At 49.0% G+C, this 16,969-nt stretch overlaps 1 protein-coding gene across 1 annotated transcript in view; it reads left to right on the top strand.

Moving 5' to 3' along the window:
- PDZK1IP1 (PDZK1 interacting protein 1) overlaps nt 1–4,593 on the top strand; it is a 25,035-nt gene extending 20,442 nt beyond the window's left edge. The window contains exons 3-4 of the mRNA XM_034780339.1: nt 1,583–1,684; nt 3,816–4,593. Coding sequence (XP_034636230.1) covers nt 1,583–1,684; nt 3,816–3,888 — 175 coding nt within the window. The 3' untranslated portion in view covers nt 3,889–4,593. The remainder of the gene's footprint in view (nt 1–1,582; nt 1,685–3,815) is intronic.
- The last annotated feature ends 12,376 nt before the right edge of the window (nt 4,594–16,969 follow it).

Below are 16,969 nucleotides of genomic sequence, written 5' to 3' on the forward strand. Positions count from 1 at the left end.
AGACAAGCACCTACAAGATCTCTATCAAGCATTCTTAAAACTACAATACCCACCTGCTGAAGTGAAAAAACAGATTGACAGAGCCAGACGAGTACCCAGAAGTCACCTCCTACAAGACAGGCCCAACAAAGAAAATAACAGAACACCACTAGCTGTCACCTTCAGCCCCCAACTAAAACCTCTCCAGCGCATCATCAGAGATCTACAACCTATCCTGAAAGATGATCCTTTACTCTCACAGATCTTGGGAGACAGACCTGTCCTCGCTTACAGACAACCCCCCAACCTAAAGCAAATACTCACCAGCAACCACACATCACTGAACAAAACCACTAACCCAGGAACCTATCCTTGTAACAAACCCCGATGCCAACTCTGTCCACATATCTATTCAAGTGACATCATCATAGGACCTAATCACATCAGCCATACCATCAGGGGCTCGTTCACCTGCACATCTACCAATGTGATATATGCCATCATGTGCCAGCAATGCCCCTCTGCCATGTACATTGGCCAAACCGGACAGTCTCTACGCAAAAGAATTAATGGACACAAATCTGACATCAGGAATCAAAATACTCAAAAACCAGTGGGAGAACACTTTAACCTGTCTGGTCATTCAGTGACAGACCTGCGGGTGGCTATATTACAACAGAAAAACTTCAAAAACAGACTCCAAAGAGAGACTGCAGAGCTAGAATTGATATGCAAACTAGACACAATCAACTCCGGTTTGAATAAGGACTGGGAATGGCTGAGCCATTACAAACATTGACTCTATCTCCCCTTGTAAGTACTCTCACACCTATTATCAAACTGTCTGTACTGGCCTAGCTTGATTATCACTTCAAAAGTTTTTTTTCTCTTAATTAATTGGCCTCTCAGAGTTGGTAAGACAACTCCCACCTGTTTATGCTCTCTGTATGTGTGTATATATATCTCCTCATTATATGTTCCATTCTATATGCATCCGAAGAAGTGGGCTGTAGTCCACGAAAGCTTATGCTCTAATAAATTTGTTAGTCTCTAAGGTGCCACAAGTACTCCTGTTCTTCTTTTTAATAATTATCATGTGATTCATGAAAAAAAATCATGAGAGTTGGCAATACTGTGAAAATCAAAAAACAACTTGGTGGGACAAAGAACTTCACTGATCACCTTATGAACAGAGTTCACGCACAGATTGTTAAGGCCAGAAGGCACATTATGACAGTCCAGTGTGAGAGTTCTCCAACAACTTATGATCCCCTTGTGCTTAATGATCGGTCCCACCTTGTATTTAGCTTGGATGCTCTGGTTACCTTCTCCAGACATGAGGAAGAGCTCTGTGAGGCTCGAAAGCATGTTCCAATCACAGATATTGCCCCACCCACCTTTCCTCTCTCTCAACGGCTTGCTCAGCAATATGAAAGCTTCGGGTTATTGTTCAAATGATACCTGAGCTTTACAGAGTGTGAAATCGTTTGAGCTGAAAGTCTGTTGCTCACTTGTGTGTCAGCCAAAGAGGTACAAATACAGTGCAGCCAACGGTCCTGCCATGGTTCTATCTAAATTCTTTCAAATGTGCTTCTTTTGTTAGGGAAAATATGGAGTCGGTGGTCACCATAGGAGACACGAAGGAGGAGGCTATCGTATCCAACGGGACCGAGGGGAGGTATTCAATCACAGCAGCTGATTTCAGGTGAGCCAGGCATTCAAGAGCTTTCAAGTTCCTCCGAAGAGGATCCCATTCTGTGCGAGGCCGTGACGGGGGCAGAAATGGTTTGACATCACCGTTAGGCCATTCAGGGGCTCTGGTGACCAAAATAATCTCCAGTGTAAATTAAAGCAGCTCCTCCTCTCACGCCCAGACCTGCCCCTAGTCCTGCCCTCTGCCCCCAGGACACCTCCTAGGCTGAGTCTTGGGGGGAGGGGACAGGGCAGGGCTGCTTATGGTGGCTCTGCGCAGGCCAGTTGAGATAAAATTTAGGACCCTGGTACCACCCCTATTACAGCCCAGTTACAAACGATTTGGGGGGGCCTGAGCTCAGGGCCACAGTACAATTGTCCCTCCTTTTCCCCTCCGCTCTTGTCAGTCTTGGATCTACCCTACGCTTGCACTGGAAGCATTTTTCCTCTGGTCATTTTCCTCTCTACATGTGTGTAGGGGCCCAAATCTGCCCTCATAAAACAAGGGAGATTGCCAGGTGACAAGCATTAAAAGCTCAGAACGAGTCTCCCCTTTGTCCTTAATAACAGTTTATGAAAACAAAAGAGGATTTTTAAAATCAAACTGATTTGTTCACTCTTAATGCTGCCAGGTTCTTCAGCCCACTTGGATAAGGAAACCGGTCAGTTTCACTTTTGTTTCTGGCCAGTGTAGGCTTTCTAGGGCTGGCTGACATTAGCAAAGATAGGGCCTGATCCTGCAGTGCTTATGCACCTGCATAACTGTACGCGCTATGAGGAGTCCCAAGGAAGCATAAAATAAAGCAGGGGCATAAGTCTTTGCAGGATCAGGGCCTTCAGTACGCTCATTTTGGCAATTCCCACCACTAAAAAGGCATAATTGATGGCAGCAGCAGCGTAACATTAGTGCAGGCCGAGCTGAGGCATTTTCCCTATGAATTTGCCCTGGTTAGTATGAAAGCCCTGATTCTGGGTTCCACCATCCAGAAGCTGCGACTTGAGCATTAGCTGTTAGCAGTACAGGCCCTATGACACATAGTTATGACCCTGAAAAAAATCACAGATTTTTTTATTTTTATTTTTAATGCACAGTCGTGTCCCAGGCAAATGTTTGAATTTCATGGGATGTGCACGGCTGCCGAGTCTCCCCCTTTCCTCTCCCCAAACTGCTGTGATTCTTCCAACAGCGAAGAGGCGGAAGTTGTCAGTCCTGTCCCAGATAGTGGGGTTAGGGGCAGGCTGGGGGGAGGGTGGTGCTTCACTGTCAGACAGGATCCCAAGCTGCCACTCCTGCTTCCGGTCTGGTTGATGGGGGGAAGGGAGTGGTGTTAACAATGCCTCTGCTCCTTGCCAGCTGGTGCTGCAGTGTCTCCCCTGGTCCTAAGGGTGCTTCTGCGGGGCTAGGCCAATGCTCCTAATCAGTGCCGCTTCCCTCTCCCTGGTAGCCGGACAGGAATGAGCAGCAGTGGCCAGAATCCCTGGCCATGAACAAGACACTGCCCACCAGGCCGCCCCCCCGCCTCCTTCCTGTGATAAGACCTGCTGCCACCTCTCCACCCCCCTCTGGGAGGGGCCTCTATGAGCAGCCACCGGCTCCCGCTGCTGGAAAAATTGCAGCATGGACTCATTTCACAATTTCCATGAAAGCAAAAGTTACACACGGCCGAGCAGTTTTGACTCCATCCAGTAGAGGACAATGGTTCACATATGCATGGGTCATTCTTCTAGCTCCATTCAAACTAAGGACTATTGACTTAAAAGCCTAACCATAAATCCTTCCTTTACAGTCGTGGTAAATGTGCTGTACTGAAAACTCGGTTAAACTTGTAGGCTGTCACTTTAAATTTCAGGGTTTTTTTTTGTAGGTTAGGGGGCTGTATAGGGAAGCATGTATTCTGAGTCTAGCAGCAGTCAGTCTGCAGCCATCCAGCCTCAAGTAAGATGATGTGAGTTGTCCCTGTCTGTTTTAGGAGCAGCCTGTTTTCTCTCTCTCTGGTTTTGGGTGCTTGTGTGTTATCATTTGGAATTCTAAGCAATGAAGTCATGTTACATTGCAACCTTCCAGCAATTTATGTTTTTATTTACTTCTCTGCATGTATGCTGTGAACGTAACAGTAACTGACGGCTTTCCTGTAACATTTCAGGTCCAAAGAAACCCAGCACGCCTATGAAAATATTGTTGAGTATGAGGGGAAAGTCATCACTACTCCAATGTAAGAGCCGCCTTCGAGGATCGCCCATTTCATGCCATCCTTTTTCGCCCCTCTCCAATTCTAACTTGGCATCCCTGTGCTGTGGTCAGCTCTATAGCTGGGGGGCATCGCACCTGGATTCACCCATGCCCCGGAAGATGAAAATTGCTCCCAGCATCACCCAAACCTGGGCGGGGTGCAGGGAGTGGGAGAGGCCATCCTATCCAATGGCTCAGAACCTGAAACAATGCAGAGGGGGAATAAAGGTCTGGTTCAGATTTCTCTCCATCCCCCCCTACCAAATGAAGCAAGAGGGAAGCAGGAACCAGCCTGTTATTCCCAGAATCACAATCCGCTCCAGGCTAGCCTGTAAGATTGCAATGCTGCCCTGCGTGTACAGAAGCCCCTTCCTTCTCTTTGTCTAAAATAACGTCACCTCTGACATCTCTTCTTCTTCGTCCTGGCCTGGCGTAATATCATTTCTGTTAATCACTGTGCAGTGTAACAGCCTTTTTTATAGCTGAATCAGCTCAAATATTCTACATCCATTCCCTCAAGAGCTAGTTATTTATTGATCGCCAAAGCTGGGCATCTGTTTGGGGGGGAGATATCCCCTTTTCCTTTTCATATCTCTTTATGAACAAAGAAGCCAATTGGTTGAATTTGCCCAATCCAAAATCTCCTCCTGTGAACATATTTTCCTGGTACAATAAAGAGAATTATTCTTTAATGTCATGGTGGCACCCAATGCGTTGCAAGGCACAAAGCGTCTTCATAGATACCCAAAAGAAGTTTGTGAACAGGAAAGAACCTCATGTGGTGTGAAAAATGACGACATTCCCAGCAACATGCAGAAGGCAGGGCCAGCCTGGGATTGCCACAGGAAGGCTAGGATCAGATCTTCCATCCTGGTGTCTCTCACACATTCCTGGCTAGCCTACAGGCCCAGCCCCGCCTCAGCAGGAGTTTTGAGTGAGTGAGGAATATAGGATTGGGATCTATCTAAGGCAGAGCATTTATGGAAGAGAGAGAGCAGGATGGTTTCTGTGGCTAAGGGGCTGGATTGAGACACAGGAAATCAAGGTGCAATTCCTGGCTCTGTCCCAGAATCCTTGTGGAACCTTGGTCAAGTCACTAGGCCCAGATCCTCAAAGGTCTTCCAGTGGGAGATAGGCACGTAAATCATAAAACCATAGGACTGGAGGGGATCTCGAGAGGTCATCTAGTCCAGTCCACTATACTCATGGCAGGACTAAGTATTACCTAGACCATCCCTGACAGGTGTTTGTCCAACCTGCTCTTAAAAATCTCCAATGATGGAGAGTCCACAACCTCCCTAGGCAATTTATTCCAGTGCTTAACTCCTCTGACAGTTAGGAAGTTTTTCCTAATGTCCAACCTAAACCGCCCTTGCTGCAATTGAAGCCCATTGCTTCTTGTCCTAGCCTCAGAGGTTAAGGAGAACATTTTTTCTCCCTCCTCCTTGTAACAACCTTTTATGTACTTGAAAACTGTTATCATATCCCTCTTCCGGCTTGCAACCCCTTAACATACCTTTGAGGATCTGGGCCTCCGTTCCCCATCTATAAAATAGGGATAACACTCAATTCTTTCTCCCACTGTTTGTCTGTCTTGTCTATTCAGACTGTAAGCTCTGTGGGGCAGGGACTGCATCTTGCTATGTTGTGGACAGCACCTAGCAGTTGCCATCAGCCTGACCCACCCTCCACAGGGAAAATATTGAAATAATATATTGATGCATATCATCAGTTCAGTGGGTTTTCCAGCATTTAAGGACAATGGACCTCACTGTTATTTCTGTTCTGATTGTCGCAGCTCTCTGCACTCTAGCATGGGCCAGAAATTGCTTGTGCAGAGAGGAGGGAAAGAAAATAATAAAGTAAGGTAACAAAACTTTCTAAAACTCAAGAGACGTCAGGGCCTGTTTGGCTGGAAACCTGGCGGAGAGAAGGTTCTGAGGTGGGGAAGGGAGATGGGTTTTTATTGAGCGATAATACTTAGGTGAAAAAGCTATAGATCTTAAAGTGCATTACAAAAGAGTTAAATAGCATTACCCTAATTTTACAGATGGGGAAACTGAGGCACAGGTGGCTTGTTCAAGGCCAGCCAGTAGCAGAGCCATGGGATCTCCTCAGCCCCGGTCCAGTGCCCTATCCCCTGCACCACACCAAACTGGTTCCCTTGTTGCTAATGTGAATATTCCTAAGGCTGGATCCAACTCCCCTCCGGGTGACCGGAAAGACTCCAGGGGGAGTTGGATCAGGTCCCTGGCAATGACGGTACTAGCACTTCCCTTGAAGTAGAATAGCTCCTTCCCCCTGGGCTGTTAATTAACCAGAACGCCTCTCATTCCTACGTGAGAGACGTGGGTGATTTTGCTGAAGCTGCGATACTCTCTGCGGAGATTAGCTGCAGATAAGAGGCTCCGAACACCCTCTGCCAAGCATGCTTGGCTAATACAACGTGCCAGCCGCTCCCCCCGAAGAGCCTGCACACACAAACACCTAGCCCAGGAGTATCCCCTCTCAGGGATGCAAGTGTTTGCAGGGCTGGGCCATCAGCCCTTAAAAGCCTTGAGCGGTAAAGCCTTTATAGCCTCCACCCAGTGCCTGGTAGAGAGTTGGTTACCTCTCTCTGCTGGAGCAGAATGGCTCACCCAGGTGCCTGCTTTCAATTCAGGTGGACTCAGCTGCAGGGAATTAGGCCATTAAGGAAGGACTATAAGAGGGGATTTTGGGTGGCTCTGGGTTTGACTAGCTGTGGGGTTGGGGATGGGAGGGAAAGGAGGTTTGGTTTGGAGTAGCTGATTGTTTAATGCTAGTGGTACCTCGCCAGGACCCTATTGTGCTGCTAGTGCTGTACAAACAGAACAAGGAGAGTCCCTCCCTCAAACTGATAATCTAACTATAAGAGAAGAGACATCAGCTGGTTATAGCCAGGTTAGCCTCACCTAGTTGAGAGTCATTCCGCTCTAACTTCATGAAATCCTCTCCCCTAATGCGCTGCGCTTAGGCGTGGAGAAGCTTTTTAAACTGCACAGGCTCTTGGCCTCTGCTTACACGGTCTCTCCTGCCAGCCTCAAAATATTTCTTTCACACCTCAGCCCAATTGTGATGTGCCTTGCTCTGATTTAAGAGGCGAAACCTTCAGAGTGCTTGTGTAAGGGGACTGTTGCCCCCTTACTAACATTCAGTGGGGTGTTTTGGTTGGCTAGCTCCCAGCACTGAAAGGGGAAGGGTCGATGGCAAATCAGGAGCCTGAGACTGACAGTCCCCAGGGGCAATGGGGAGAGGCCAATGTTCCAGATCAGCCTGATTGACAGGGCGGGCAGGCTAATCAGAGAGTCAGGAGGCCAGGGTGGGTCCCGTCCTCCGTGGGAACTGGAATGGCCTGAGTCAGACAGAGTGGGGCCGAGCTAAGGAGAGAGCAGGGGCCAAGCTAAGCTGCTGGAAGCAGAGTTGCAGCCCCCAAAAGCCAGAGCACAGCTCAGAGAGAGCAGACCTGCCCTGGGACCAGAGCTGTAGCAACCAGAGCCAGAGGGGCCAGACAAGCAGCCAGGAAGCAGGTCAGAGCTGGGAGCAGAGTCACAGAAGCAGCCTGCAGAGCAGAGCTGTGCTGGGGGCAGAGCTGCAGCAACCAGAGCCAGAGAGGCCAGAGAAGCAGCCCAGGGAGCTGAAGGCAGAGCAGCAGCAGCAGCCGTGCTGAGGCAGAGTGGAGCTGGAGCTGGGGCTGGAGCAGTCCGGAGCTGGAGCTGGGGCAGTCCGGAGCTGGAGCTGAGGCTGGAGCAGTCCGGAGCTGGGGCTGGGGCAGTCCGGAGCCGTGTGCAGTCCGAGTGCGGTGAGCAGCTGGGGAGAGTGAGGGGGACCCTGGGCAGTGGGCCCAGCACAGGGAGACGCCTCAGCCAAGAGGCCTTGCAGGCCAAACTTGCAGGGGGATCATAACCCCGACTGGGCAGGGGCGACGCTGGGAAAAAGGGTCCTGCCACCTAGAGCCTGAGAGCGTGTGGCCACCGCCAGAGCAAGTGTCCAATCCACAGCGTCTCTGCAGCACAGACAGGGCCTGAGAAGCAGGCCTGGGACCTACAAGGAACAGATTGAACTGCCCTGACGTTCCAGAGACACTGGTTGTAATGTTCCCTGCCACAGAGCAGGGTGATGTGATTTCCTCTAACCTTTCCCATTTTTCCTTATTCTTTTTTTTAAATTAATTGTTAATTAAACAACTTGTATTTGCTTTAAATTGTATGAAATGATCAGTGGGTCAGGGAGGTGCCCAGTGCAGAGAGAGTACCCCGGAGTGGGGACACCCTAGCCCCTGTCCTGGGTGACCACCGCAGGGTTGGGGGTCGAGCCCCCCAGGAATCCTGGGCCCAGCCTTGTCGGGGTTTATGAGGACTCTGCCAGACAGGAGAGTGGAAGGGAAGTCCTCAAGGGCAGGGAGGCCTCTGGGTAAAGGAAGTGGGAGCGAGGACTCGGATCCTTTCGCTAGCCCTCTTCACCGGGGTAGTGCAGAAGCCAGGAAAGTTCCCCACAATAGCGGGACCATTCCCCCGCTTACACTTGCAAATCAAACTGACTTCCTCACCAATACTCCCTCTGTTGTTGCTGAATCGCTTAGATGTTCCCAAGGGCTTCAGTCAAGATCACGGCCTCATTGCGCTAGGGGCTGTATACGCATGTGTGAAAAGGCAGGGCTTCCCTGCAAGAACTTTATGGGTGCTCCACTGGCCAAGCGAGCTTTGAAACATTTGTATTGGATCAAATTACAAGCATAGAAGCACTAATGCACATGTAGCTATGGGGGGGAAGCTGGATGGGTGTATACAATTCTGTTCCCTTTTGCCTGTGTCTATTGAAGTGAAGAGGGGCTAGATCTGTGCTGTTCAGAGCCAGATCCAAATTGCTCTGCAGTCTAGGGCTCTGTGATGCTGAAATTGGGGTTTAAGCTTTCGTGGGTAAAAACCTCACTTCTTCGAGGTTTTTACCCACGAAAGCTTATGCCCAAATAAATCTGTTAGTCTTTAAGGTGCCACCGGACTCCTTGTTGTTTTTGTAGATACAGACTAACACGGCTACCCCCTGATACTTGAAATTGGGGTTGGGGCCCACTTCCCACAGCATTCGAGCAGCTCTCAGCAGAACAAAAGAAGCGACATGACCCCACACCGTATTTCAAGAGCGATTTGAAGTTTTTGTTCGGCGAGCAGCAGATTCGAGCGACCTGGAGTCTGAGTCAGAAACGGAACAAAGCGTGTTTCTAGAGCCCCCCTCCTTTTCTAAACAGCAGAGTTTTCTGGCGAGAGCGAAGGACTAGGCTGGCAGTACACTGGGGTTCGACTCATGGCTCTGATGCTGACTTGGGCCAGTCACTTTCTCTCCGCGCTTCCGTTTGCCTATCTGTAAAACACGGATCAGACCTACGTTAGGGGGTGTTGACAGAATGAATTACTAAGGGACAAGCACTAGTCTCATTTACACCATTATTAATCCAGAGTGACTCCACTGAATGTTTGTAAAGGGATAAACAGAGCTATAGAGATACCAAATATTTTTTGTTATTCACTGATTCTAGAGGAAGTGCATAGCCCAGCAGTGGAGAGGTAACAGGCTCTTCCTCACCCTGACAGCACCTCTGCTGCCAAGATAGGTGAAGGAGCAAGAGCAATACAGAAAGGGAAAACTTTAGTGTGTGTTATCTCTATGGCCTATGACAGTAGGAAACTTGAAATCTCCTCCTGCTTTCTCTCCCTGTATAGTGTCTCCTTACATCGAAACCAGAACCAAATGTTACTGGAATTAGGAAGTGTTTTCACCCTGGTGATGCTGTTGATGTCTTCAGTAGGTGGTGGCCAGGAAATCCAGGAACCCAAATAAAACATTAAAACATGGCCTAGCTAGTGTCAAGACGACAGTACTACTTCTGATAATACTTCAATATATAAAGTGCCCTTTATCTGAATGTTATGTTCATGGTATACAAAGAGAGAAGTCAACAACATAAAAATACTCTTGCTGAAAGGTTGCAGCATAACAGGATTTATTTCTTAGAAATCAGAGCCAGAACACACAATAACCCTAAAACAGAGAGTGAGAAAACAGGCTACTCCCCAAAACAGAGAGTGAGAAAACAGGCTACTCCCCAAAACAGAGAGGCACAACTTGCCCCACCTTACTCTAGTCTCACGGTTGTGAAGTCTGGATTGCAAGTTTCTCTAGAGAGTCCCCTAGCCTGCAAGCAGGAGCAAGAAGCCCCCCCCTGCATTTAAAGTGACAGCTCGCAATTTCAATACCATTTTCAATACACCACACTGAAGATCTGAAAGCATGTAATAGTATAACAAAGAAAAGATTTTTTAAAAATGCAAGAGTTTTGGAAAAGTTAACCCCTTCTGCCTCAGGACCTAAGCCAGCTTCTGATTATTGGGCACCAGGAAGCAACTTTCCCAGGGGGCAGTTTTGTATCCCATAACTGTCTATTGCAGGGTGTCTTGCACTTTCTTTGGATGCAGCTGGAACTGGCTGCTGTCGGAGACAATCTACTGAGCTAGATGGACCCTGGGCTGATCCAGTTTGTCAATTTCTCTGGTTCAGATTTAAGGCTCCCAGTACTGCAGTGAGGCAGGTCAGTATTCTCCCCACTTTACAGGTGACAAGAGTGAGGCACAAAAATTAAGTCACATGCCTAAAGTCACATAATGAGTTTGTGGTAGGAACAGAAATAGAATCCCAGACTCCTGATTCCCAGTCCCTGGCTCTAACCTCTAGTCTGCACTGCTCCCCCATGCATTCCTAGCCTATGGACGCTCACAGATTGCAGCTTAAGCACTGAATGCTAGGTGGACTTCAGAAACCAGCTCCCCAAGTTCATTGGCAACTCCTTGCTCAATGGACTGTACCTCGGATTAGTCATTTAGCATTTACACTGCGTAAGCATTTTAGCTCTCGTTAATGGGCGGCGGGGTGGAGGGATTGTGGGGAAGGCGGGGTCCTCTTCCTTTTGCTTCTTGGTTGCAAAATAACTTATAAACACCATGTCTGTAATGAGTAACCATAACACTGGTTCATCTTTGCACACAGGAGCCGAGCATCTGTCACATGCTGTTTGCAGTGTGGTAGCCCTAGGACAGGGGTAGGCAACCTATGGCACATGTGCCGAAGGCGGCAGGCACGCGAGCTGATTTTCTGTGGCACTCACACTTCCCGGGTCCTGGCCACCTGTCTGGGTGGTTCTGCATTTTAATTTAATTTTAAATGAAGCTTTTTAAACATTTTAAAAACCTTATTTACTTTACATACAACAATAGTTTAGTTCTATATTACAGACTTATAGAAAGAGACCTAAAAATGTTACAATGTATGACTGGCACGCGAAACCTTAAATCAGAGTGAATAAATGAAGACTCGGCACACCACTTCTGAAAGGTTGCCGACTCCTGTCCTAGGATATTAGAGAGGCAAATTGGGGGTGAATCATAGCTTTTATTGGACCCACTTCTGTTGGTGAAAAGAGACCAGCTTTCGAGCTTCCGCAGAGCTCTTCAAATGCTGGGCTGTTACGGGAGCGTGGAACAGTGATTGCTCCATTCGTTAGTATATGGGTTTGATTCAGAATGAAGCAGAAACTGGTGTCATTAGGAATGAGCTATGAGAGCCCACCACACACAAAAGGAGAGTGACCCTGGTGCGGCCTGCGTGTGAAATTGCTCTCAGATCTGTTCTGTAGGATAGTAATCATAAGCACATTTCACCTGGAGAACACAGGAAATCTTACTCGATGTTCCTCATCTCTCCCCACGCTCCTTCGTGAAACTTTGCCTGCCTAAGTCACTTGTTGCAGCGGCACAGCGAAAATGGCCTGACTTAAAACCAGTGAAGTTGCTTTCTAGTTGCTTGCTTTGGAGCCAGTGTGGCCATATGGATAAGGCATCAGATAGGACAGCAGGAGGCTGAGGCGTCAATCATGGCTCTGCCACTGAATTACTGTCTGACCCTGGGCAAGTCACTTCACTTCTCTGTGTCCATTTTCTCTTTGTCTATTGAGACTGTAAAGTTATTCTGTACGGAGACTGTCTCTGACTGTATGTCTGTACAGCAGCCAGCACAGTCGTGGGCGGTGAGCCCTGATCTCAACCGAGGTGCTATGGTGATACAGATAGAGACAGGAAGTCACCCATCCACATTAACAACTGATCAGATGGCTCACGGACATTTCTTAGCACAATCCTACAAAGAACAAAGGGAATCTATTGTTGGAAAATCTTAATTAGATTTTAAGCCCTGAAGGGAGAAAAGTGAGGTATTAGCTGACACAGCTAATGTGTGTTCCGGGTTCATTGCTATATTTCTTGTTTACCTTGCTGCGATGGCTGGGTTCTCGGCTGTATTGGCATAATTAGGATATCTGATCTCTGGCTGATAGGGCCGTCAAGCCGTGCTGACAACACTGGATAGGACGAGCGTGATTGGGAAGGCCACTTCTCACTGCGCCCAGGCACTGATGCCATCTGAAGCCGAGCACGCAGTGAACTGTGGCCCACAGCTCAGAGATCCTGATAACACTGAGGGGACCCCTCGCTCTGGCAGTGGGTGATACGTCCCCATGTCCATCCTGAGACAGTGAGTTGGCAGCATCATTACAATCGGGCTATGCAAAGCGGGCGCTGGTTTCTCCTTACGCTGTAGGCTAAGGCTGGCCATGGTGGAGTGACCATGCAGGCTGAGGGGAGGTCGCCCCATGGAGAGTGACCATACAGTGTTCTCTGCAATGGCTTGATGGAATTAAAGGGGGCAGGTGTGAGATAAACTGACCTAAGGTGTTTCACCTGGTAGATCTTTTCTTTCCCTGCCATCTCTGATCCCATGTACTATACTGCAAGGAGCAATCCTGTGCTGGCAGAGGAGAACGCTAGCTAGTCTAGTGGTGGGATCCAAGGGACGCTGCCAGGAAGCGTCCTCCTGCCCTTGCAATGGGGTCAGCTAGAATGTGGTCCAGGAAGCTGAGAGCCATTGCTCCATGCCAGCACGTCCCCAATGGGGTCTGTCTGTATCCCAGCAGCTGGCCTACTGCCCACGCTGCACACAGAGGGTGTCAGAGGCCCGGCCGCAGCCAGGAGAAATTCTAGCTGGCTCCCTCCTAGCGCTTCTGCTGCTACCACGCCCTGCTTCCCCCAGCAGAGCAGGGCCTTTAACGCATTATCTCTAGCCCTCTGGTTCTATACTTATTTACTTGAGTTAGCAAAGGCCACATCAATTACACGGAAACAAACCACGAGCCACAGCCCATGCTCGCTGTAACCGCACGGGCTTGGACAGGGACAAGCCCGCGCGGGTAAGTTGAGAGTAACATCTGGCAACAGATCAGAAGCGGATATGTTCTACTTCTGCTCCAGACAAGCCTGGGCATACTTGTGTGTGAGCCAAGGGTGGGCTTCTGTGGCCCACGCAGGTTCTACGAAGTAACCCACTCTCTCACCCTCCTCTGTAACAAGGAGGTGCGGCCCACAGGTGCCACCAGTCCCAGCCACATTGGCCCAACCAGCACGGCACTTGTACGTGACTTCCACCTTTCTGCTCCCAGTCTGGGTCTAACACACACAGGAAGGGGAGGTTAACAGAACTAGTTGACATCTTGTCATTCCTGATCATCCTTTGGATAAAGATATTAGGGGAGTGTGTTGTTATTTGTCGTTATTACTGCCCATGCTTGTAAGGTGCCTGTCACCACAGTATCAGGGCACATCTTTAACCCTCATCCGGTCACATAATTCCCTACTGAGTTGAAAAGTAAATGCCTGGTCCCATGATGCTGAAGAAGAGCTGAGGTCCAGATATCACACTTTTAGGACCTAATTCAGCATTGCATCACTCTAGTTCTATCCCAGTGTGAACTCAACGGGGTAACACTGACATAGCATAGGGGGTGGGGGGTTAGCAGACTCTTAATATCTTCACCGGGGCTGTGCTTTGGGAGCATCAGGGAACCAAAATGGAAGGGGCGAAGGAATCAGAACTGTTTCAGCCAGGGTACAATTTGATCCATGGGCCCATGAAATCTTCACCGTGGGACGAGCATGGAGGACGGTGGGAGAAGGGCCTCTTAACCAGGGCGGTAATGACGAGAGAAAGGCTTCGGAGACCCTTTCCCAAGCACTCGTTTTAAAATTCAAATATACTTATTTAAGGACCACAGGCGAGGGGGGAGACAGTCACTAAACTGCAGGCTACAGAAGAGCTCTGTGCAAGCCCGAAAGCTTGTCTCTGTAACCAACAGAACTCGGTCCAATCAAAGCCATTACCTCACCCACCTTGTCCCTGTACTATCAGACCAGCGTGGCTACATTGCAAACAACAAACTGGCGTGGTATATTTGTGTCTACTACTCCCTGACATACAGGTCCCTTAAGCAGTGTCAGTGCTGCCCCCTACAGGTAAGAGATTTAACTGGAACAGCTGTGACCGCAATGAATGACAAGGCACAGAACTGGTAGAGAATCAAGCCAGTGTCCTGGTGGCTTGAAGTTACAGACCAAGTGGCAGTCACAGTATAGGTGCTGTACACCTGACCAGACGCTCACAACTCCAGTACTAATGGTCTGTACAGTTTATAGTGAGACTTGTGGGGGGATCCCAAAGCACTCTGTAAAGGTTAAATAACTAGAAACTCAGCACGCCCCCCCCCAGGCCTTGGATGTCAGCTGGAATTGCCACCTTACAGATGGGAAAAAGAAAATGAAGAGAGGTTAGGAGTGACTTGGCAAGGACAGATCCTTCAAGAGAAGCCCTGTGGACCTGGCATCCCACCTCCTGCTCTAACTGCGGTCACCATTTTTATTCAAATTAGCCGAACGATCGTGATGTCCTACAGCTGGCTGGCCCCCGTCATCCGAAGGATGCAGAAGTTGCTCTGCAGAAGACGTGTACTGGAACCACTGCCACATGCCACTGAAATGCAGCCACCTCTGGGGTGAAACGCGGCCGAGTGCTAGCACATCTCTTCCTCCTGCAATGCGGAGGGTTGCGGTGGGCTTATGTGAAAACCACAGCATTGCTATCTGCAGCGGGAAGGTCATTTCAATGCTGTCAGGACACTGGAGAATGTATTGGAGGGTACAATTCTACACTGGCTAAGTGAGGGGTCGGGGGTGGGGGTAAATCCGCTAGGTAACCTAGCCCATCTTTTCTATCCCTAACCTTTCTGATTACTGTACTTCATGGCTAATGGCTATTTGACCATCACCTGTGTGAGCGAAAGTATCCATAGACAGGCATGTAGTAAACTTGTGCATGCTTCAGCAGCTATACCTGTGTAAAACAATAACAACAACCAAGCGAACCCAGTCAGGACCCCAGTGTGCTAGGCACTGTCCGGACAAAGGCAGATTGATCACAGTCTACGATGAGGACACGACACAATGGGCGGACAAATGGGATGGGATAGAGGACGAGGTAACAGGAAAGGTTTTTAAGGCCTGGCTTGACGAAGCCCTGGCTGGGATGATTTAGTTGGGGATTGGTCCTGCTTTCAGCAGGGGGTTGGACTAGATGACCTCCTGAGGTCCCTTCCAACCCTGAGATTCTATGATTCTATGAAAGGCAGGCGCGTTTGCATAAATCAGCAGTTTTAGTCCTTGCAGGAGGCCACCAATGGCAGAGGGCTGTGATTTTGGGGCATCAGAGCAGAGGCAGGATCGGTGCAGGGGGTGTGAAGCTTTATCCCTGTTTGAATGTGAGCGGCTTGTCCCCTTGAGCAGCGTAAGCGCAGTTACACACACACTGCCTGGTGGCATGACCTGAAGTGGATGTTCCACGAGGCTGATTTAAAAGGGACGTGTCTCGCACGAATCTCCACTGCCCTTAGTCTCTGGCTGGCTGACGGGGGAGAACTCCCGTAAGTGGATGGTGTAAACTTGAGCACCCACGAGGTTGCTTCAATTTGAACTGTGAAATTGGTCACCACTCAGTAACATCTAAGAACGTCACGCACCATTCCTGCCTTTCCACTCACGTCCCTTGGCACGGTCCTACCTCCAGCCTGCCCTTTTTGGATGAAAGGATGGCCTGGCATGCTGCCCATGGACACGGCAATCTGTTTGCCTTTGGGTTATATGGAAGTTGGCAATATTCACATCACAGCCACAGTCACAAAGAGTCTGCTTTCCTCTTGAGACTGCCATTAAGGGCCAGCTCCTTGTGGTGTTTGTGGCAAAGCTCCCAATGGGGATTGATTCTGACAGCAGCGTACATAAGGCGAGACCCCAGTGAAGTCAAAGGAGTGACACTGGTTTTATTATTATTTGTCTTACCCTGCGGGTAGGAACCCCAGTCACTGATCAGGACCTCACTGTGCAAGGCGCTGCACCAACAGACCAGAAAAATGGTTCTCGCCCCAAAGAGCTTAAATGTTGCTTGGTATTAAGGGCTGGGTACTTGGCGGGTATAAACTGGTGATGCCCCATTGCCTCTTATGCATTAGCAACCAATGTCAATTGGTGCAGCTCTGCGGCCTTCAGTGAAACAACCCCAGTTCATACCAGCTGAGGAACTGGCCCCCAAAGAAATTTGGAACGTGGCTTTTCAAAGATTACAGAATCAGACCAGAACATTTCCTGGTATTCCAATGATCATTGCAAGAAATAGATCAATGATCTCTGTAAGCAACTTTTGGTTCCGTAGTCCTGTCATTGTAAAAATGAAGCAGGGTTTTCACTGCTGTTTAGTTTTTAAGTGCGGCTAGAGTGGAGTGTCCTGCATTCTATTCTTTGCACTGTGTGGAAGTTGCTTGGGGGATGATCATACAACTGCTGTGCCTTGAGGCCTGGGTGGAAATGAGGTTTGTATCTCAAGAGGCTGTTTGGGAGTCAAATGCACATAAAGAAGGGGGACATTTTGGTTTGTAATAACAATGTGCATGCAAGAATTCCCCCTGGGGGGAAAAAATCACAGGATCCGAACTGCGGGCGGGAGAGAACAGAAATGGAGCCACGCGTTTTTTAACCCACAAACTGCCCCTGGGTTCCATGCGCGGCTGCTAATCTGGCAGATGGCTGAAGCAACCTGAGGTGAGCTTTGCAGCTTGTTTGGAAGAGG

Source organism: Trachemys scripta, chromosome 8 (assembly GCF_013100865.1).
Source record: "Trachemys scripta elegans isolate TJP31775 chromosome 8, CAS_Tse_1.0, whole genome shotgun sequence".
NCBI lineage: Eukaryota > Metazoa > Chordata > Testudines > Emydidae > Trachemys > Trachemys scripta.